This window comes from Gymnogyps californianus, chromosome 3 (genome assembly GCF_018139145.2).
Source record: "Gymnogyps californianus isolate 813 chromosome 3, ASM1813914v2, whole genome shotgun sequence".
Classification (NCBI taxonomy): domain Eukaryota; kingdom Metazoa; phylum Chordata; class Aves; order Accipitriformes; family Cathartidae; genus Gymnogyps; species Gymnogyps californianus.
The window spans coordinates 98,542,012-98,566,460 of NC_059473.1; the positions used below are offsets into that span (position 1 = coordinate 98,542,012).

At 40.0% G+C, this 24,449-nt stretch overlaps 1 protein-coding gene across 1 annotated transcript in view; it reads left to right on the forward strand.

Moving 5' to 3' along the window:
* Nucleotides 1-24,449, forward strand: part of EYS (eyes shut homolog) — a 950,400-nt gene that overhangs the window by 872,788 nt on the left and 53,163 nt on the right. Inside the window, exon 41 of the mRNA XM_050893740.1 lies at nucleotides 11,094-11,266. Coding sequence (XP_050749697.1) covers nucleotides 11,094-11,266 — 173 coding nt within the window. The remainder of the gene's footprint in view (nucleotides 1-11,093; nucleotides 11,267-24,449) is intronic.

The window sequence follows — 24,449 nt, forward strand, 5'->3', positions numbered from 1 at the left end:
AACAGTTTATTTCCATTCCCCTGAAGTTTGCAAGATAAGATAGCCTTTAGAGCCAGACTGACAGAATACCTTCCTGTTATTCTTCTGCATAAAGGTGAAGAAATGGATCAGCATCATGATACCAAGGAAGATGAACTGACTCGTTTCTCTGAAGGAAGCCTGAAAGCAAATAACAGTACTGCTAATGATGCTGTGATGCAATGGTTTTCCTCTAACATAAATTCTCCTGTAATTTACTTTTTCAAGATAGTCATTTACCTTTTGCTGCAAATAAGTCAGACTGCTTGGCTTATCTGACCTCTTGAGTACAAGCTAGAGAGACTAATCTCATAGCATTTTAAGTTAGGTTTGTTTGAGAAAATGGTACAAAAATGGCCTTTTGTACCAATTATGAAGGTCAGCTGCAAAACAGACTTTTTCTGTTGCATTTGCATTAGTTTAGCCTGGTGTGTCACCCAGCTATGCTAATTCTCAGCAATGGAACAACTCTAACTGTTACAGTTCTTGCACGTTTGAAAAATGTCAACACTCAATTTTATAGCATTTGATTTCACAGTTTTTAGGGCACCTTATATCCTTCATAAGTCATAGCCATCATCCAGGAATGTGTGAAATTCAGAGCTGAGGCAGCAATCAAAGTAAAATGTCAACCTACAAGACAGAACAACTCAAGCTATTGATAAAGACTATATTGTAAAAAAATTGAAAGTACACAGTGATTGTTAACTTTTGACTTCAGTCAATGTTGTCAGTAGTTCTAGTACTCAGCACTTCTCTTGCCCTTCTCATGTTCAAACAGTTGTGCAAGCTTAAGCAATTAGTCTTTGTAAAAGGTTTGTGCAGTCTCCTATATGTTATCTTTAATTTGTAGTAGGAGAAAACTGTGGTAGACAGGTCAAGATTTGGTCCTTCAAACACATTTATGTTCCTAACTGCTTTTTGTTTTCAGTTTTTGTGACCTACCTTTGATGTAATTCAAAGAAATAGCTTAGTCTGAATTAATTGTAGATATTCAGATAGAGTCATGGGCAAAGGGAATGTCTGAAGTTTTCCTTAACCTCCTACAGTTCAGTTAATGTATAAACAGAAATCCTGTGCTGCAGGGATTTCTTACTCCTTCTGAGAGCTGGTGGCACCCCAGAGAAAGGATGCACAAGACAGTGCTGTGGCTTTCTTCTCCTCTCTTATTCCTGACAGTAGAGGAAGATATCTGGACTAGAATGGGGAATTAAGTGAATCTCAAAGAGATGGGAAGAAAGAGACAGACAGAGGATAGACACCCAGAAGCTTTAAGAGACGTTTTGTTTTGGAAGTTGAAAGAATGGTATTTTGTTGTTGTGGGAAGTATTTACACTATGTTTAACATGAGAGTTCAATGCCTGATGGAGACCAATTTTACTATTCTTGTTCTAAGAACCACAAAGATCTAAGGTGCCTAGATTAGTTTGGGGGTTTTTTGCTGGATTTCAGCACCACGCATTCCATGCTTACAGTGTAATTAGATATATCTCCAGTGATGAAACATCACTGTTGGGCTGAGATAAGAATTAGCTCTAGATTTTATCTCCCAGTATATGTGAGGTGATTCCTGAAAATCAGTGTTCTTCAAACATGACCTACCAATTCAGTTACATCATGTGACTGATTATGTTCTAGTCTGAGCGCTGTACAAAGCTCGTCGGGAACTTCCCAGAGTCTTATTTCAATTCTCCAGGAGTTATCTATATTAGAGTTAAAGCTCTTGTCAGTCAAAGAAACCACAGATAGAAAAGGCACAGAGGTGTGAATTACCTTCTGAGGCAGGGAAATTACCTTGGTCATTGGTAAGGAAACTTACGTTATCTAGTTTGTGCCAACCAGAGAATTTCAGCTAATTTACCACCTTTTGTAAGCACTAAATCTGTAGAAAATATGGTAAGTGCAACTGCTTGCATCATTCATATATCACCTCAAGTTTCATGATCGTTTTAGATTCAGGTGTTAATAGAAATGAACGCAGCCCACAACATTCCTAGGATTTTATGTTTGAGAGGCTACAGCCTCCTATGCTGTATATATAGTCATTAACTTAATTCGACCAGAAGCTTGAAAAAATATTTTCTATAGGCAAATGGCTTTTAGTTATATTTCAAGTTATACTCTTTCAAAGAATGTGTAAAAGTCCAGACAGTGTCCTGCACTGCTGTCTTTACTGATTAGGACAGTGGTGCATTTTTAATATATTAATTACACCATGACATGGTACAAGAAAAGAACATTTTTTAATATATATTAGTTTATGTTATTATTTAATCATATTTGCTGTAACGCATAAGCAGAAGGAACAAGGGACTATGTTTCACTACCCAGTGTGCAAACACAGAGAATATCTGTCCACGAATGCTTACTGCGTTGAGGCATGATTTGGAGGGAGGAATATTATCTTCTCCTGTGTCTGCTTAAAGAATCAGAAAAAAACAGCAAGCTCCCAAGGCCCATGGATAGACAACAAATACAATTAAAAAATTAGAAACTACGTGCAAGCTTTGAATAGGCAAAGTGGAGAGACATGACTTTCTCATTAATGTTAAAATATTGTTGTAAAAGTATGGCTCATAGTCATCCCCTTCCATGGAAAAACATTATTATAATACCGGCTCTGTCCCAATTAAAACTTCTTGTGGCTCTGTTAGCTGTCCAGAGAAAAAGCAGAATGCATGCCTGTGCACCCAGTTTTGTGTTTTCATTAAGAAATGAACAAGCGAGGTACAAATTTTCTTTTAGCAATCACTAAGAAAAATTAGGGTGCACATATAATGTGGAAAGATGGACCGTCTAAGAAAGGTTCAATTCAGATTCTCCTCCATGAAGTTCATTCATTCAGAATTTATCTCTTGTGGCGTTTGTAGGATTGTTAGAAAAGGGAGTGTCCAAAGTGAATGGTAAAGATGTCAGTTCAAAGAAGCTGTGGTTTACCTTGTCTCATTACAATGTTGTCAGGTTTTCATAGAGCATTTTGTAATTGCTGGTTTTATTCATAGCTTAGGGTGCATTTCATTTCACATTTCATAAATATTAATGCTTATATGTAAATATTACACTGTGCATATGTTATGTGCATATGGTAAAATGATCTCCGTTTTGTTGAGCTAGAAACAGAAATTTCAGAGGCTCAGTTGAAACTAGAAGGACCTGAGATGGTACCTAGGATTGAAAAGAAGGCTGTGCATTTGAATTAACAGGAGGTATTGGGAAGAAATTGTGTGAACAGGGCAAATCACTGTTGGAAGGTGATGATGCCCTGCAAGTTCAAAGCCTAACTTACCCTTTTATGTGAGTTCTTAAGAGATTCCTGGCTTCCAGCCTTGTACATAGACCAGGCTTACAAGAAAGTACCAATGATCAACTCCTTATGATTAAGAATGTTTTTAAAATAAAAAGGGTAATGGGTGCTAAATAGATATGAAGAAATGCTCAGCCACTGATTATTAGAGTTGCAAATCAGTAGAACTAGTGACAATGCAATGAAGAAGTGGTTATGGAAACTTCTTTCTGTAAGGTGAATTCAGAATGGAATAGGAAGAGTTTGCATCTATGAAAGTTTAAAATAATAAATACATAAATAAAAAATCCGTTTTAGAAACAGAAAAAAATTATTAGGAAGAAACTGAGAAAGAGAGAAAAATATAATGAACACCTCGATTTACACTAACTTTGTTTCTCTTTCCACAGTAGACAGTTCTGGATTTAGATTATAGTCATTATAGTTCAAAATTATTATGTTGTGAATTTAAAGTAAATGCTGTTATTTTATAAACTATTCAAGATTTTGTTCTTCAATTTTGTTGTTATCCATCTCCTCATGATCAGTGTAGCAAACTGCAGTTGCTCTGTGAGCAGACTTTGAAATCTTGGAAATGACTATGTTACACAGCTCTGCAACCTATAAATTCATCTAACATTGAAGTAATGAATGTTTTTGTGCTAAAAGATTGTTTTAAAATTCTAACAGAAATGAGTAATAGTATACAATGCATGTTTAATGAAAAGAGTGCAACAAGCAATATGCTGCACACCAATGTTCAGTGTTACTGCTTTGGATATGGTGCTCACGAGTCCTGCTGCAAATAGTAGATATATTGAAGCAAAGGCTGTTTAGGGCTCTAGGGACTGCTGGGAGCAACTGGAAACTTTCTGTCATAAGGAATTATGAGAGATTTTCAAAGGACAAACAGAAGTTAGGCAGCATGTGATTTCAGTGAGCGGTGAAGATCTGGCTTCTACCTTATGCTGTTGAAAATGTTTATGTGCTTCCCTGGCCATGTTTCATATAGAGTTAATTTTTTATCATCAAAATCATAGCCTTTCAACTTTTTTAAAAAAATTTTTCGTTTCATTTTTATAAATACATTTTAGCACATGATAACATCTATTTACTATTTTTCCCATACAACACGAGGAAAGAGAAAATGTAGATTTAACTGAAAAGACTGAGGAGATTAGGAAAAGGAGTAGTGTCAGAGCTAATTACAGCCCTTGTGATGGACCCAGCCTGACAGACCAGTATTTCTTGTCCTAGATGTGGCCAGGGAATGGATTGCTGCCCACATAAATTGTTCTCACCAACCATCACTTGCTGTACTTTTTCCTGAGGGATCCTTAACCATCCACTATTAAGTGTGATGTGTCCAGAAGTGCTTGATACCACAGTTGTGTATCCTCTTGTGTGAGAGGAATGGTCTTGATTTTCACATTACAGGACAGGACTTTTTATGCATCATACTTTTTAATGGATGTGTATCCTTCACGTGATGGGGAATCACCTGTATATTTGCCATCTAAGTGGCAAATGGAGGTTAAACAGGGTTTATGAAAGACTCCAGAAGAGGCTTCATGATCCTGAAAAGTTAGATAGTACTGTGTTATCTATTTGAACAAGTACATTTTAAAATAAATTTTAACAATCCTAAATTCCTGAAAACAATGACATCTTTGAAGGTCTGAAATAGATATTCTGCCCATAAGCAAGAGCTCTTCCTCCTTCATCATTTCCATAAACAAAATTCCATCCTTCCCAAGTCCTAACTAACTCAAATACAATTCCAGTAAACTTTCTAAGGTTTAGGTATTGTTTCAGGAGTGGATTCTTGTTCAAGGAAACTCATATACATATGCTTAATAAGACTGAGCAGATGCTCATTGTTGTCTGACTGGGATGGATTAAGCATCTATTTAAATTTCTTAGTTGGGTCCTATAAATTAATTTTCTGTTTGAGCTGAACCATTTTGTACGCAATGGTCTCTTTCTTGTACGTTGTCAGCAGGCAAGTGAGGTGCTGGAACCTTTTTACCACTCCTGTTCTCCTTTTTGAATTGGAATTGGAACCTTCCCACTCTAATACTTTTAACCTGGATCAAAGAATTTGGAAGTATCTTTTAAATGTGAGATCCTATTTAGTCCATACTAGAACCAGTATAACTCTGAGTATAAGCCTGCCTCAAAGAAAATTTAAAGCAAAAGCTTTTTTCCATGAGTGCACCCGACCAATCTGAAAATACTTTCCCTAGGAGTTTTCAAAACCAATTTAGTTCACAAGTGATTTAGACTTGGTTTAAAGAGAGCCTGTCAGTGGGGTTTTTATATAAAGAGAAGCAGTGTAGAAAGTTGTGGCAGGTTGACCCTGGCTGGACACCAGGTGTCCACCAAAGCCGCTCTATCACTCCCCTCCTCAGCTGGACAGGGGAGAGAAAATATAATGAAAGGCTTGTGGGTTGAGATAAGGACAGGGAGAGATCACTCACCAGTTACCATCATGGGCAAAACAGACTCGACTTGGGGAAAATTAATTTAATGTATTACCAGTCAAATCAGAGTAGGATAATGAGAAATAAAACCAAATCTTAAAAACACCTTCCCCCCACCCCTCCCTTCTTCCCGGGCTCAACTGCACTCCTGAATTCTCTGCCTCCTCCCTGCTCAGTGGCATAGGGGGATGGGGAATGGGGGTTGCGGTCAGTTCATCACACGTTGTTTCTGCCGCTCCTTCCTCCTCAGGGGGAGGACTCCTCACACTCTTCCCCTGCTCCAGCGTGGGGTTCTTCCCACGGGAGATAGTCCTCCATGAACTTCTCCAACATGAGTCCTTCCCACGGGCTGCAGTCCTCCACAAACTGCTCCAGTGTGGGTCCCTTCCACGGGGTGCAGTCCTTCAGGAACAGACTGCTCCAGCACGGGTCCCCCATGGGGTCACAAGTCCTGCCAGCAAACCTGCTCCAGCGTGGGCTCTCCAGGGTGTCACAGCCTCCTTCGGGCATCCACCTGCTCTGGTGAGGGGTCCTCCACGGGCTGCAAGTGGATATCTGCTCCACCGTGGACCTCCATGGGCTGCAGGGGGACAGCCTGCCTCACCATGGTCTTCACCATGGGCTGCAGGGGAATCTCTGCTCCGGCGCCTGGAGCACCTCCTCTCCCTCCTTCTTCACTGACCTTGGTGTCTGCAGAGTTGTTCCTCTCACATCTTCTCACTCCTCTCTCTGGATGAAGTTGCACAGAGTTTTCTTCCCCCTTCTTAAATGTGTTATCCCAGAGGCGCTACCACCATCGCTGATGGGCTCGGCCTTGGCCAGTGGCAGGTCCGTCTTGGAGCCGGCTGGCATTGGCTCTATCAGACATAGGGGAAGCTTCTAACAGCTTCTCACAGAATTCGCCCCTGTAGCCCCCCCGCTACCAAAACCTTGCCACACATACCCAATACAAAAGTGCTTTCAGTGAAAGGAAAGGAAATTCAAAGTGAATCACCAGAACTTGCAGAATAATAATTCCTGATAGGGAAAAAAAGGATTCAAAACAGTAAAGCTAACAAAAGCACTCAGATCTAGAGAAAATACCATAATAGAGGAAAACTGGGTGAAAGTACTAAAGCAGCAGGAAAGCTGAATTGATTTTTGGGAGCTGCGTAATACAAGGAAAGATTGGCAGATATATTATATACTAGAAAAACACCTGCTGTGCACAAGGAAGAAATGCCTCCTTTATATATTGTCCTTTGATATTTTTAAGATTATTGATGAGATAAGGTTAGCTTTCTGGCTGCAATGAGTTTCTGTGGATTTGGCTATTACACAAAGCTTTCAAAGGAGTATCCTAATCACCTTTACATTATCCTGGTATTTTCTAGAAAGAGATTTAATGAATCTTTGCATGAAGAGTAATTCAACTTAAAGTTTAAACTGATAAAGTATGATGCTCCTTTCAGTTTCCAGTAATTTAAAACAAAATGGCACTAGGAATAAATAACAGTAACAACTTTGAAATAAACTGAATTACATCTACTATTTATTAAGTGAAGAAGCTTGGGAAGGTGTTCCCTCCAACTTCCATAGCTTTGTCCCAGATAATATAGTGAGAGCACTGAAAGAACTTGTGTCATTAAATATTGAACCCACTGCGACACGTAGGTTTTGACATTCTCAGCTTAGCACTGTCATGATTAAAGGGTGTTGAGTGCGCTTACTTTCAGGGAAGCCCTCCCACATACGACTACACAAAGGGCATGTACAGTGCTTTCAGTGGGAATCACAGAGCATAGCGCTCCCCCTTTAGAGATGGAAAAAGCACAGGCATATAGAAAATTATACTCTTCTTTGGAGAACCAAAGCACAGTATCACTAGAGTACAAATGATCTCTATGACACATTGTACAGAGGGATTATAATCTTTTCTTTTAAAAACAGAATTAGTTTAAAAGTCAAAAACTGTGGTTAAATACAGCTGTGACTGTATTATTAATGTGCTACAATCCAGTCTCCTCTGCATTGTGCAATACTTGAAAAAAAAAGTTATCAAAACCTGTGTTGCCATCCCAAAGGTGTCAATCTTATACAAAACTTTGATTTCATTAAATCAGGTCACTGATGTGGTACTGATTCAAGGAGAAGAATTTGTATTATTGAATTACCAATATCATGTCATACTATGCAAATGCTTCTTGATGATTTTCTTTCCAATCTAATGTCTAGACCAAAGATCAAAGGAATATTTTAACATGGGAAATGGTAATGAAATTGTCACCTTTACCATTTCAGAGGAGGATTATAAGAATGTCAGGGAACAGCTCATCTTCCCTACACTTTTTTCTTCGTATATCATAAGGTTGGTGACATGAGCTGATGGTGCTCTAGGAGTATTGTTCTTGTCTCTTCCACTCCTTTTCTACACTATTTCTGTCTCTTCCCCCATTTTCTCTCAGTGTTTGTGACATTCCTCCTTCATATGATTCTGGATGGCTAGGTTTTCTTCTCTATCTACTTCTGGAGTTCATCAGTACTCCAGTTTAAAATCCAGAGCCTTTTTTGATATATAGTATACACCATGGCTGCCTGATTTTCTTTTGACGGCTTACAAATCTGCATCCATATTAGCAGATAATGTAGTTCAATAGGAGTAAATTTACAGGGCAAATCAATTAGTGCTCAGGATGCAACATCCCCATTATTCATGTTTCAGGGAGCTTTAACTCACACTAAACCTGGTCTGGCCCCATGGACTGAATGATCATTAGCAGCTGGAATACCTGAGGTGTAAGACAATCTTCTGGTGCAGGTTCATCTGAAAGAAATTGAGTTCATGTGCTCTTGAGACCACTCCACAGTGTGAACCAAGGTATTTCAACTGGGGACAACAAGGAGGTTTACTTCAAAACCATGCTCTGGATCTGAACTCAAACACTAATACAGACACATAACATATTTCAGCAAAACACTCCAAATTTGTTTCTAATTTTGCAGCCTCAAAATTCTGATATTTTCCTTGTTTCTTTCATGCATTATTCACTTTCTTCAGCTCGTGTATGTAATTATTTAATGCCTTTTTCTTGGAGCCATTCACAGGCGTACAGCGTAGGCAAAAGATATTACCGTTCTGATTTGTTGTCCCCTTTCATTTCCATCTTGCATTTATAAAGGATAGCAGGATATCATGAAATTGTGAAATCCACTTGGAAGGAGAGAAGTCCCTGGTCATTCAAGCATTTATGGGTTTCTTGCAGCTGAGATTAATTCAGCAGAATACGGGAGACCTTGTCCTCTTCTTAACCAAGTACAGTGACAGACTGCTTTGAGAGAGAATAATAAGTTATTTGGGACTTTGTATTTCAGTATACTAATACTTGTGAATTGGCTGTGATATTTTTTCTGTGTGGTTAGCTGTTATATTTTCAAGCTTTGTATTATTTTATAGAACTTTTTAAAAACTATTTTCTTTGCCTCATTGGGAATCACTCTTCTTTGTTATTAGAATGTTACAGCATCAATAGTGAAATGTTAGAACATCGCTCATTTTGATAACAATAACGTCCTCAAAATTTGTTATGAGACCTGTTATTTTTAATCTTCTCCACAATAGCAGAAGTTAGACTATAAAAAGAAATGGCCAATGTTGATGTATACAGCTCAATAGAATAGTGTATGAAAATTGTTTTTTTAAAGGTGAAGACTAAAGTCTGTATTTCGGCAGTCAGCAGCGATGATCTGTCTTCTCTTCTATAAACAAACAGAAATACATTTGATAACTAGTTTCAGAGATCATCACCATCAGTTGTAGATTTCCAGGAAGAATTCAGCTTGTTGTTTTTTTAATTAGGTGAACCTTGTAATGCTGATATTAAAACAGTTTAAAGCAGGCTTCTGGATGCTGCACAAATGAAAGCAATCCAGTATCTCATTTACATTCCTCTCCTGGTGTCTGCAGCAAATCTATAAATAGAATAGGCTACACATAGAAATTTATTATTGCAGCTGATGGCAATTTTCTTTTGCAAAGGTGTGTGGAGGCATTATTCATGAGATTCATTCTGGTAGACTCTCCAGCTGAGATCCTTGCTCCCCAGAACTGCGGGTGGTCAGTTTAGAAACACACTAATCAACTGCTATGCACAAAGACTGTCACAAGACTTACTTATTTCCCTCTTTTAAAAAATACAGGAGTTCTCTCAGCCCCAGATTATTTTCTCTAACCTGATTGCATGGATATTATAAACAGTGAACAGATTTTTAGAAATCACATGTATTTGACATTTTATCACTGAACATCCTAATGATTATACTATTATCTGGAAAAACATAACGACTGTGGTTTGATACAGCTCACATCATGTCTTCTGCATTTATACCCATGGCACATGTGACCTTATCAAGTATAAGACAGACATGTTTCTGTTCAATCCTGAGGATGTGTAGTAATCACATGAACTGGCCTATCTAGCTGTCATCTAATTTCAGTCATAAAACAAGGGGGAAATCAAATAAGACATTTAATGAAATTATATTTATAGTAAGTGATAGATGGGAATGTCTTACACTCCTGCTTTTCCTCTCTGATTTTGGTTTTCCTACCACATCTGCCATTGTGCTATCTCTGTATACTAAAAAAAAGATAATTCATACGAACAGAATATGCACATTGTTTTTATCACCCCTCAAGACTGATTACAACTTATTTTTTCCCTTGCCTATTCTAATATTCTTTCTATGACTAAGAACATAAGATGTATGAAAGCAGAGATATTACCTGTTTATACTGGTTCAATTTCAATATAATCACTACTGTAAGTATTCATATTTCAGATTTTCTTTACATCCTACTGTGTTGTCACAAGCTGTAAGTAATACCTGAATGTACAAATGATGTTTCCATTTGCAAAAAGTAAACTAGTAACTTTACATTTTTTGTTTTCACTTTCTTTCCTTTTTTCAGACATAATAGAAGAGCTGCTTTTCTGTAGCAGTTATTTCAACTATGTTATGAAAGCAGCAGCACAAATAACTAGTGAGACATTAGAAAAGTCGCATATCTCACAATGAAAGGAAAGATAAATTAAAATATAAAATTAAACCCAAAAGAACCTGTCAACTCAAGTCACCCATAAAGCATTCTGGCATCTCTAATGCCAAGTACACAAGCAAAAATAAAAAGTTAAGCGAGTGAAAACAAAGAAATATATTACAACCATAAGTCAAATGTCACTGATTTCCTGTGAGTGTAAAACCCATCCTGTTTTTTTAAGTGCATTTTGATACTTATACATATTTTTTTGTTTTTAATTTAAATTTGTCAGTGATGCAGAAAATTGGTTTTGTGAATGCCCTAAACTCTACTCTGGAAAACTCTGCCAGTTCGCGACTTGTGATGAAAATCCATGTGGAAACGGTGCTACGTGTTTTCCAAAGTCCAGGCGAGATGCTGTTTGCCTTTGTCCATACGGAAGATCTGGCATCCTCTGCAGTGATGGTAAGAACCATATTCTTCATTCATTGGTCATAGTTTCTATCATTCATAGAAGCTGTGGTAAGAAACAAGTCAAATTCTTTGAAGGCAAAACACTGAAAGTGACCACCTCCCACCTACAAACACAGCCCGAAATCCACAAGCAAAGAATGTCTGAGCGTGTTGTTTCATAAGTGTCGGCCAGAGAAAGGGAGGGAGAGGGATCAAAGAAGCTGAAAGCAGACAAGCTAGAAAATACCAGGCAGTGTCTGATGTTTTAGTAATTTACCTGGAGAAAAGCTGAGAGATTTGACTGAGAGCTCCTTTGGAGAAATTAATTTCTCCTGTAGTTTGATTTTTCCTCTACTTAGGGAAACATTACTTTGTACATTTTGTAAATAAAAGGAGTATATAAACAATACTTTCTGGATTGTAAAAATACCACCAGATGCTAAATTTGATTAATTTCTCAAGTAAAAAAGAGGAAGAAATTAAAATTTACCAAGTGCTTTGCTATGAAACAGGAGACAGGATGAAGGGAAAATAATAAAGCTAAGTATATAAGTCAGTTTGACTAATATTATCAAATGAAGGACTTTATTCCTCAAGCATTGATTATAATGATTGTTCTAGGTCAGGAATTCCTTTGTGTGAATATCCAAGGTATTCTTTTCCCCTAACACTCAATGTAGCAAGAAGTAATGATTGAAAAATCTGCGTATAGAAAATAGTCACTGGTTCTGAGCTGATTCAGCAGTGCATATGAAGTGCCTTTTAAAATAAATATTAAGCAATGTTCAGGTCAGATCAAAGTCTACATTGTCTTTTTCTTTGTATCATATACATCTTTACCTCTTACTTAAAATTTTCATTTTGAAAATCTTCAGTAGATGAACATTTATGTTTTATCCATGTTTTCATCTAACCCTGATAATTGATAGCCAATAGCAAGTATGTAGGCAAGTGTATGAAACATGTGATACTTCCTTGGTAATCTTTCTTAACTTGCAGTAGCACAAGACATTGAGGCTTCATGTGCTGGGGTTGGTATCTGGGTTAGCCCTTGACAGATTTCTTCCATGCACTTCTCTAATTGGTCTCTGAGGCCATGTAAACTTGATATACAACATCCTGTGGCAAAGAGCTCCAGAGCTTAAGTATATAGCTTATGCACAAGTACTTCCATTTGTTTGCTTAACTGTGCCAATTGCTAATGATATTAATGCCTCAAGTTTCTGTGTTAGAATGGATGTTTCAGAGTTGTTCCCTGTTTTATCAATGTTTACCTGTTCACCTTCTCCATGCCTCTCCTGATTTTATATATATCCTTATTATAACCCTCCCAAAATTATTTCTGAATGGTCCAAGCTGATTCATCCATTTTTGGGACACCAAAAATGTATGATACACCATGCTGTATCTTCAGTCATCCAAGCTGCCTTTCTTTGTTCCTTCTCAGTTCCACTGCATCCTCTCTAAAATGAGGGTCCAGAGCTGACCGCAATATTCAAGGTGTGATAATGCCATTGCTTTATACAGTGGTGTTTGACATGCTTCTGTTTTACGCTCTGTCCTTTTCTTAACCATTTCTTCCATTCTGTTTTCTTGTATGCGTACACTGATGCTTTCATGAAACTGCTTATTAAAAGTCCTGACACCTCTGTCCTGGTTTCAGCTGGGACAGAGTTAACTCTCTTCTTAGTAGCTGGTACAGTGCTGTGGTTTGGATTTAGTGTGAGAATGATGTTGATAACACGCTGATGGTTTAGGTGTTGCTAAGTAGCGCTTATCTTAAGCCAAGGACTTTTCAGTTTCCCATGCTCTGCCAGCAAGCAGGTGTGCAAGAAGCTGGGAGGGAGCAGAGCCGGGGCAGCTGACCTGAACCAGCCAAAGGGGTATTCCATACCATGGAACGTCATGCCCAGTATATAAACAGGGGAGAGTTGGCCGGGAGGTGCGGATCGCAGCTCGGGAACTAACTGGGCATCAGTCAGCCGGTGGTGAGCAATTGCATTGTGCATCACTGGTTTTTTTTCTCCCCCCCCCCCCCCCCCTTTTTTTGTTGTATTCCTTTTCATTACTATTATTATTATTATATTTCATTATTACTACTGTTAGTATTATATTTTACTTTAGTTATTAAACTGTTCTTATCTCAACCCACGAGTTTTACTTTTTTTTTCCCTTTCCTCCTCCTCACCCCACTGGGAGGGGGAAGCGGGAAGCGGCTGCGTGGTGCTGAGTTGCTGACTGGGGTTAAACCACAACAACCTCTTTCTTTGAATGCTGATGGAGAGTTCAGAGCCCACTATTCTGTATCTAAGGCTAGGACTGTTTCTGTAATCTACCTCAATTTACACCTGTCAACACTGAGTATCATCTAAAGCTTTTTCCCTGTAGTCGTTCAATGAGGCTCTTCCACAACTCTTTGTAGTTAGCTGTCTCTAAATTGAGAGTCTGAGTAAAAATTGAGAGAGCCTAAATTGAGAGAAAGTACACAAATTTGTTAGTTTGATTAGACTATAGAGCTGAAGGCTTCGAAAGCACAGAAAGAATGAAATTTTATTGAGTGGAAAGGGAAAACTCTTTCTGGATCATCACTGTAAGCAAGCAAAACAGGGAAGAACACCCAGCTTTGTAGGACAGAGTATAAATCTAGGGTCAATAAGCCCACAACATAAAAAATTACTGAAATATGAAAAATTATTTTATTGAACTGTGTCTTAAGAGTTTAGAAGGAATAGAAATAAACTGAGCACAGACAGAAGTCTTGTTAAGCTGGACTTTGCGTTGAAACTTAAAATGAGCTGCAAAAGGCCTTTTTATCACATACGATAAAACTGAACAAAGAGGGGAGAAACAGAGCCACAATGCAGTGAAGGCTGGGTGCAGCCTTAGGGATAGCCCTAACAGCATCAAATTTTTTCCCCTAAATGCTTATGAAATAATAGTTGGCCTTCATCAACAAGAAATGTGCAAGATGTTACACTGATTATTTGATAAAATTAATATAGCAAATGTACCAAATAGAACTGCAGATTTCATGCCAGCATCGCTGCTCCTACCAACAGAGATTATTTACAAAAGGCAAAGTAAGGATAAATAAAGATGTAGACAGAGCCACAAATGAGCCCACAGCTACAGGTCTTGCCCATATCAGAGCTCCAATTGCCATCTGTTAAGAGTTAGAAGTCACACTAAGAACAACATCAATCTCTACAAATATGTAAGAAAAAGTGATAATAAAACTATTGTCATTATTAAATGGAAAAAAAAAAACCCAAAACTAAAATACTTGGCATGGCAAGTTAAAAATACATCATTTTATGGGGAATGCACAACATTCTAAAAGTGAAAAAACTATAGGGCTACCATAAATATGATAAACAAGGCAAACAATTAAGGACAGATAGTAACTTCTATTACACAAACCTATATAAATATGGAAAAACAGACAAGCTCCTGGACTAACAAGGACTTTTCTTCTGTTTCTGAAGCAGATGGAGCATACTGCAGTCTAAGCAGGCTGGGAACAATTGCTCTGAGTTTATCTTAGTTACGTTATGCTTGTTTCAGACATCAAGAAAAGCTTCCTAAAAGCATGTCCATTTTTGCAAATATATAGTAAAATGACTTATCTCTCGCTACACATTTTTCCTTGCTTTTATCACTAGATGACCATGTTGTTATAACTGCAAGTTGACCATTATATATTGAAATCTCTCTCAAGAAGCTACATAGCTAAGGCATAATGGGCCAACGGAGACAGGGGATGATAAGTTAGAAGAGAGGACTGGCTGCACTGATCAGGCAAAGGACGCGGACAGACAAGCATACTGACCAGCCAACTATTTACATGTGACTGGCCCTTTTTGTCCCTGTATCCCTCTATTTCTCCACACTTGTTCCTCCCCAAATCTCCTAATTCCCTCCTCCTCCTCATCTTTGGTTCCTCCCTTAAACACCCATAAGTCCTGTGCTATTCCAAAATGCTCTTCACCTGCATCCCGTAACGTGTCCCACACCCCATGGCAGTGACACCTCTCTGTCCAAAAGGTGCTCCAGCGTTGACTCATTGTGGTGGGTGTCACACCTGGACACTAGGGCTGAGGGTCTCCTCAGGGACAGCCCTGGGAGGCGCCTGGACAGGGTGTCCCTTCCTCTGAATCCTTAATTTGGGTTCCCACCTGCCTTTGGGCTCTGTGCTCCTCCGGGATTGTGGAGATGGACCTGTGGTGGGCTGATGGCTCCTGGGATAGGGCTGGGAGTAGCTGGGGCAGGGTATTAATTGAGTGCCCCCACCTGCCGTTGTCTCTGTGCTGCTTTGTGGGTGTGCAAGCCAGCATTTATTACATAACCACACACTGTTGATTTGAGGAGTTAAACGGCCCCATGACTTTCAACTCAGGGGGGTGGAGTTGCCTGAAACAAGAATTTAGTCACCTAATAAAATAGAAAACAGGAAATGTTTAGCAATACACGTCATCAATATGCAACAATTTGGAACAGAGACTGTGTCTACATGGGCAGCTTGACTCAATCTCCCAAGTGACTCTGGTTTTTTAAGCTGTACATAAAGGGATCTGTATCATTTAAACTGAGTCCAGCTATTGAGCTCTGGCTATTCAGTAGTTTTGTGTGAAAGTAGCCAACATTCAAGCCCTAGTCTGATAAATTTCCTTTCACATTTAATTTAGTAAAAAGTTGCTTCTATTGTGTTTCTTGCAGATTGTAAATCTCCTCCAGTATTTAGGATCACACTGGTGAATGGAAGCGTTTACAAATAGCACCATTTCAGACCAAATGAATACACATTCTCCAACAGTGCTATGAACATTTTTTTTCTGTAAAATGCTTTTTAAAATACTTCCTATATATTTGATTTTTCTACTTTTAAAAGTTGGTCAGGAAGACATATCAACAACTCGTTATGGAAGCAAGTGAGGATTAGGTTAGCACTACAACTGCCTGTCATCTGAGGAGATTTGTCATTTCATAGGATATAAGACTTAAATGAAAATCTGTTGTGCTTGCTCCATCCAAAGAGAAAGCTTGAACTCAGACAGTTAAAGAGATGTCCATATCACCATACTTCAACTCTTTTAAAATGAAGAATTCTAATCATAATGAGTTGAATACAAATGTGGCCAAATCACAGTTGTTAACATGAAATAAAAGTCAAATAGTTTTAATGAGCCTAAGCTATTAATACTGCTGTTGTATCTCACCAAAATAAGCAGAGTTTAGGACACTGTCTTTGTACCTCAAAAAAAAAAAAAAAAAAAAAAGAGTTGTTCAATTGCTACCATCTCTGTAATCAGCTTTTATTTCTTTTTTCTATTTTTTTTAACACTTTCATCAAAGTACAGACTAGGGGCATTCCCTGATTGGTACAGGAAACTGATATGGTCTGGAAAATGTAAGGCCAGTATGTTTGAAATACCTGAGTGTAAGGAATTTTGATATATAAGATGCAGAAATTTTAAAGAGGAAATCATTGTACTTCAGAGTTGTGCTGGCCTCCTAAATGTGAGTGAAGCAGAAATGGTTCACTCACCAGGAATTGAAATGAACACCTGGACTTCTAAACTCTTGATGCTGTTGTTAATTATATGTTACAGAAGAAACTGGGCCCTTCTGTTGGTCATAACATGAAGCATTTTGTTAAGCCAGGAATCAAGAGCCAGTGCTTTGTAAGCACAAAGGTAAACTTAAAAGGAGAAGGATTTCAAAGAAATGTGCGTTGATGAGTAAATGTGTCCCTTGCAGTGTTTTAGACCAAACTTCAGTGTTTTAGTTTCACTATGTATTTCACATATGTACATATGTGACAACATAAAACGGAGTCCGAACTGTGACATTGTATTTAATAAACACACACCGAAAAGGGCCATCCACGGCATGCGTTCACAGCAATCTGTAAGTATGTTCCTTGAAACGTTTCTGAGCAACATTTATGGTAATGCTTCACAGTCCAAAGGATTCCAGCAGGTTTTCTGTAGGATGTATTCCCCCCATGTATAAAATTCATTTCAAAGTACTGAAGTGGGAATAGTCACTTGCTCCAAGCTCTGTAGAGTGAAAATCAGCCTGCAAGTGAATTGCTTCTGTACAGCTATGTTTGGCACACAATGTCACCTTCAGAGTTGTTTGGGTCTGCAGACTAAATCATGCAGTTCGGTGACAGCAGATGCCCAAAGGGAATTTGCTCAGATTAAAAAAAACCTGCACTGCAAGGGTTCTGGTCAGTGGTAAGAGACTTTGAGGAATGTTGGTCAGGGTTGCTCTTCTTCCTGTTCAAGAGAATTTATTTTCTGGGTCATTTGCTTTTAGCTGGGCCTTAATTTCCCCCTCGCCTCCAATGTGAGGAATGTCATAAAAATTGTACAAAACACACATAGGCATGCTCACACACTATTAATGTCACTGCTGTATTACCAGTTTTTCAGATACATATTTTCATCCTTGAGCAGTGAAATCACTTTTATTATTTCAAATCTCAGCTTCCCATCAGAAGTACAAGTTACTAGTCCATGTGATTACAGAAATAAGCTAAGCTAATAAGGCCCATGGGCTCCATGACTACTGATATCACAAGACAAATAAAAGGAATACCTAAGTATTTACTGGGGGTGGGGAGGGGAAGGCATACACCTGAATTACCCATTATGCGGATCACTAACTCCTCATATAATAGTCTTCCAGACGTCAAAAGTCTTCTGCTACCACCTTGAACTCTCAGCTGGCACTGTACCACCCTGCAGCTCCAGCACCCCTTATCCTTTCCTCCTGGCACTTCCCAGTGTTTCCGGTGAGGAAAGCGGGTTGCCTATTAAAGAAAACAGCTTTAATGTAGAACTAGCAAAACAGGTAAACTAAATACACAGGAGCAGGCAATTCCACTGTGTCATAAGTCAAGCAAGCAGGGCAGAAGACCAGCTTGGCTGAACAGGGAACTCATCGTGGAGCTCAAAAGGAAAAAGAAACTGTACGATCTCTGGAAGGGAGGTTAGGCTTCCCAGGAAGAGTACAGAGCTGTGGTTTGTTTATGCAGGGAGAAGACATGAAAGGCCAAAGCTCAATTAGAGCTGCAACTGGCCAGTGTTGTTTCAGATAAGAAGGGCTTTTTTAAGTATGTTAATAGCAAGAGGAGGTCTAAAGAAGACATTGGACCGATATTTGTTGAAGATAGTCATCTGACTAATAGGCATGAAGAAAAAGCGGAGGCATTCAATGCGTTTTTTGCCTCAGTCGTTAATAATACTGACAGACCTTGGGCTGCCCAGTCGCCTGAGTCAGAAGACCACAAGTGTGGGAACAGTGACTTTCCATCTGTGGACACTGAAATTGTAAGGGACCAGCTGTAGCAGCTGAATGTTCACAAGTCCATGGGGCCTGATGGGATTCATCCCAGAGTTCTGAAGGAGCTAGAAGTTGTTATGGCAGGACCCCTCTCTATTATCTACCAAAGGTCTTGGGAGTCTGGGGGGTCCCTGCTGACTGGAAGCTAGCCGATGTTATTCCAGTCCACAAAAACAGTGTGAGGGAAGACTCAGGGAACTACAGACTTGTTAGTCTAACCTCAGTTCCTGAACAAATTATGGAGAAGATTATACTGGGTACTATTGAAAGACATTTAAAGAACAATACAATCATCAGACACAGTCAACATGGGTTCACAAAGGGAAAGTCCTGCTTAACTAATTTGATATCCTTCTATGATAAGGTCACTTGCCTAGTGGATGAAGGGAAGGCAGTGGATGTAGTATTTCTGGATTTTAGTAAGGCTTTTGATACTATCTCTCACAGCATCCTTCTGGACAAGTCATCCAACTGTGGGATGAGTGGGTTCACGGTGCACCGGGTGAAGAACTGGCTGAAGGGCAGAGCTCAAATTGTTGTAGTGAATGGGGCTACATCTGGCTGGCAACGGGTCACCAGTGGTGTTCCTCAGGGCTCAATTCTAGGGCCAGTCCTGTTCAATGTATTTATCAATGATCTGGATGCAGGAGTTGAAGGCACCATTAGCAAGTTTGCTGATGATACCAAACTGGGAGGTGCTGTTGACTCTCTTGAGGGACAGGAGGCCTTGCAGAGGGATCTAGATAGATTGGAGCATTGGGCTATGATTAATGGGATGAAATTTAACAAAACCAAATGCTGGATTCTGCACCTAGGACAGAGTAATGCTGGGCACAAGTATAAATATGAGAGAGGAGTGGCTGGAGAGCAGCCCTGCAGAAAGGGAGCTGGGGGTGCTGGTCGACAGCAGGCTCAATGTGAGTCGGCAGTGTGCCCTGGCAGCCAAGAGGGCAAACCGCATCCTGGGGTGCATCAAACACAGTATAACCAGCCGGACAAGAGAGGTGATTATCCTGCTGTACTCAGCGTTGGTGCGGCCTCACCTTGAGTACTGTGTGCAGTTCTGGGCCCCACAGTTTAAGAAGGATGTGAAGGTCCTGGAATGTGTCCAGAGGAGGGCAACAAACCTGGGGAAAGGGCTGGAAGGAATGTCCTGTGACGAGTGGCTAAGAGCTCTGGATTTGTCTAGTTTGGAGAAAAGGAGGCTGAGGGGCGACCTCATTGCTCTCCACAGCTTCCTGAGGAGGGGAAATGGAGAGGGAGGTGCTGAGCTCTTCTCTCTGGTATCTTGTGACAGGACGCATGGGAATGGTTCAAAGCTGTGCCAGGGGAGGCTTAGACTGGACATTAAGAAGCATTTCTTTACCGAGAGGGTGGTCAAACACTGGAAGAGGCTTCCTAGAGAGGTGGTCGATACCCTAAGCCTGTCAGTGTTTAAGAGGCATTTGGACAATGCCCTTAATGACATGCTTTAAGTTGGTCAGCCCTGAATTGGTCAGGCAGTTGGACTAGATGATTGTCGTAGGTCCCTTCCAACTGAAATAGTCTATTCTATTCTATTCTGTTCTAAATGCCAGCTTAGCTCCCTCATCTTGCCTTGCCTTCCCAAATTATGCTACATATATTACATGTCTGTACAGCAGGCCTTCCACCTCATTTCCATGGTTGGTCCCTGGGTAGCTCCCTGTCCTCTCCATCTCTCTGCATATTTCCAGGCACAAAGGACAGGGGAATTGCAGCAGCAAGTTCTTCCTTCACCTGTCGGCCTGCCGTCCCTGTTCTAATACCTTCTAATGTACTGCAATGCACAGAGACAGGTTCCACCAGAACCTTGTGCCAGAGGTCTGCACGCAAATCAGTATTTAAAATTGGTGATTGTAAATATATAGGAATTTATAGAAATGCATTTATAATTTGCTTCATATAGCTTTGTAAGCGAGCTATTTCCATCAGGAGCGTGTGTTGTAGCTCAAACATCCAATCTTCTTGCTGCTTCATTACAAACATGATGAGTAAGAGGAGGAATAGTCCAGCTGCTTTTAAAATAATTTTTCTAAACTCATGTTGCACTCTGTTCATCAATATTTCTGTGCTCAAGAACAAGTTTTGTTTTATTAAGAGCTATACTGCAAATCAGTAAGAGAAACAGTGGATGCAACATTTTGTAATGACAAAGGGCATTTTTCTGAAGACTTCTGTACAACTTGTGTAATGGGTTTGTGTGGCAAGGTTTTGGTAGCGGGGGGGGTACAGGGGCAGCTTCTGTGAGAAGCTGTTAGAATCTTCCCCTATGTCCAATGGAGCCAGTGCCAGCTGGCTCCAAGATGGACCCGCTGCTGGCCAAGGCCGAACCCATCAGCGACGGTGGTAGCGCCTCTGGGATAACACATTTAAGAAGGGGGAAAAAAACCCTGTGCAACAGCAACTTCATCCAGAGAGAGGAGTGAGAAGATGTGAAAGAAACAGCTCTGCAGACACCAGGGTCAGTGAAGAAGGAGGGGGAGGAGGTGCTCCAGGCACCAGAGCAGAGATTCCCCTGCAGCCCGTGGGGAAGACCATGGTGAGGCAGGCTGTCCCTCTGCAGCCCATGGAGGTCCACGGTGGAGCAGATATCCACCTGCAGCCCATGGAGGACCCCTCACCGGAGCAGGTGGATGCCTCCAAAGGAGGCTGTGACCCCGTGGGAAGCCCGTACTGGAGCACGCTCCTGGCAGGACCTGTGGACCCATGAGGGACCCATGCTGGAGCAGTCTGTTCCTGAAGGACTGCACCCCGTGGATGGGACCCATGCTGGAGCAGTTCGTGAAGAACTGTAGCCCGTGGGAAGGACTCACGTTGGAGAAGTTCAGGAAGGACTGTCTCCCCTGGCAGGGACCCCATGCTGGAGAAGGGGAAGAGTGTGAGGAGTCCTCCCCCTGAGGAGGAAGGAGTGGCAGAGACAACGTGTGATGAACTGACCAAAACCCCCATTCCCCATCCCCCTGAGCCGCTCGGGGGGGAGGAGGTAGAGAATTCAGGAGTGCAGCTGAGCCTGGGAAAAAGGGAGGGGTGGGGGGAAGGTGTTATAAGAATTGGTTTTATTTCTCGTTACCCTACTCTGATTTGACTGGTAATAAATTAAATTAATTTTTCCCCAAGTCGAGTCTGTTTTGCCCATGACGGTAATTGCTGAGTGATCTCCCTTGTCCTTATCTTGACCTACGAGCCTTTCATTATATATTCTCTCCCCTGTCCATTTGAGGAGGGGAGTGATAGAGCGGCTTTGGTGGACACTTGACGTCTAGCCAGGGTCAACCCACCACAGCCTGGAAGACTGGGAAATACAATGCTTGGTAGTAATTTCCATTCCTTTTTCAATATTGTCTTTGTAAATATGTGAGCTGGTGTTTAGGAAAACTGAATAATACTCATCCCACAGTGTATATGGCTGCCGATCCTGGAGCCAGACACTGAGCTAATAAGTGTTCACAGTTAGTCAATGATAATATAAAAAAGTGGATTATCTGATTGTAATTCTGTAACCTGAAGTCTTCATCTCTTTCTATCCCTTTCATCCGTCTTGTTTTTTGCAATGTATTGTAAAGCTGTGGTTCAAGATGTATTGGCAGTGAACACTGAAAGGAACGTTAATTTTAACTCAACAGAAAATTCAAAGATAATGAAATGATTATTCTCTTTCTTCTTTGTCACTTTATTCTCTCCTCTTTGTTAAGATTTTTTTCAAATTATAGTTGATTTTTTTTTACCTCCCACTTTTATGCTCACCTCTGACAAGATGTACAATGTTAGGAAGCAGGTAGCCAACCATATTAATATATTTATATAATGGGATAATTTGTCATTATTTGTCTGTGAGGCAATGGGACATATCATACCTTATTACTTGTTCAGTACTGGCAATGCAGAAGAGGACAATGATGAATGTCGTAGGACTGACAGAGAGACACAGGACAAGATCAAGGACAAAAAGTTGATAAAAGGCTTCAGTACTGTGTCAGAGCAGTGTGTGGTTTAGGCACAGTGTTAATTTGGAGTGTGTTTTTGCATGGCTCGTAATCAGAGCCATTGGGACACACCTCTGTTCTTTACCACTTCAGACTGCACACTGCAAGAGCAAGAGTGGAAATCAGCTTGGATAGTCTAGGCCGGAAAAGAGAAGTCACCCAATGTGGTCAGCTGTGCCCTCTGCTATTTCAACCAGCCCCAAACATTTTATAAATAATGTTTTGAAGGAGTGTGTTTCAAGGAAAAGAGGGCTATAAGGTTATACAATTTTCTGCACAGTCTTGGCTCCATAGCTTTATAACGAAAAGAAAGAGAATAAAAGGAAAAGGTGGAGTTCTCTTGCTTGACACAATTTTACCAATCACTGTATTTTTCATATAGGGTTATTATTTTTTTTTTAATTTTTAAGTTAAAAATATGTAAGAGTATGGCAAACCAGTCTGTATTAAAATCAAACTAATGAAAGCCATTGCATGAAAGATATCTCAAAGACTGAATGTTTTACACTGATGTACATTTACTGATAACCTTTAACTTTTTGATGTGATTGGATAAAGATGTCTTGATAAATAACACTTAGTGTAGAGAAGAAACATGATTAAAAATGTGGTATAAAATCTGTAAGTGGCAGTCCAGAAACAGATAAAATATGGAATCACTGTCAAGCTAGATATATTGAATTAGCCAGAAATATAAGCTTTTCACTCAGGATTAATTAACATTTCTAAATACATTTTACTCTCCAGAGACCAGCATAGGGAGGACTATTTACAAACACTTACTGCATGTACCTACCTGCTAAGGATAGGGTAGTTAATTAGACACTGCATCTGACTTTTACTAGGTGTGAGAAACTACTTCAACACTGTGGAGAAAACTGTGAAGAAGTAAACCAAAATAACGTATAATGGTTTTCATAAAACATGCCTGTGGGGCTCCTATTGCCTTACACGGTATTTCTCCATTTGGTGACCACATGCCTTATATAGGTATAGCTCCATATGGTGGTCACGCACCATTTCAGGTAGCATCCAAGCATCATGCACACACAAGGGAGGACCAGCACGGAGGGGAGCATGGAGGGCTGGGGTATGACAGCTGGTTAACAAGTGCAGGTAGTGCTTCCGCAAGTCAACAATAAAAAAAGACATTCCAATCAGGGAATTTGAAATTTCCTAAACCTGTTGGTGGGTCCGAGTTGCTCATCTGGAGAAGAAGACATGCCCTGCTTCCTGCCGGCCTCCTGATAACCACTGGTATGTAAATCTTTGTGTGCCCAGATATTAAGTTTAGCCCGCTATTAGTGATGTACTGGAGTTACTGTTGTTTTGACTTGGGTAATTGTACTACTGATTTGTATTTGTTACTGTGCTGTTATTCTGAGATAAATTGTTTGTCCCAAAAGCTGTTGGCTGGTGGTGTCTGTTACCACATCTGGAACCCATAGCACAGCAGGGATGTCTTAAGCCCCTACAATGCTGGACATGTTGTTGAATGTACTTCATGGCCCCAGCAAAATGCACAGTTAAAACTGAATGAAAAGACCATAAAGAGCTGAGAGGAGGTGCTCAAGTAGTCAAAGATGGACATTATTTATGAAAATTGCTTCTTGTCAGATGTTTTGAAAAGGGCTGTGCTCAAACACGCAGCGGTAAGGAATTAAAAGGTCAATTTGCAAAGAATGTTTAGTGACTGTGCTCTAACCTGGAGTTGAGAGATCTATACTCAATTCTTTAATACACTCCAGACTTTGTGCACAACTTTGTGCAAATAATTTAGTTTTTGAGTGCCCTATGGTTCCCATTCTTTAAAATCAGAAAAAAGTGTTTCCTTGATTTCA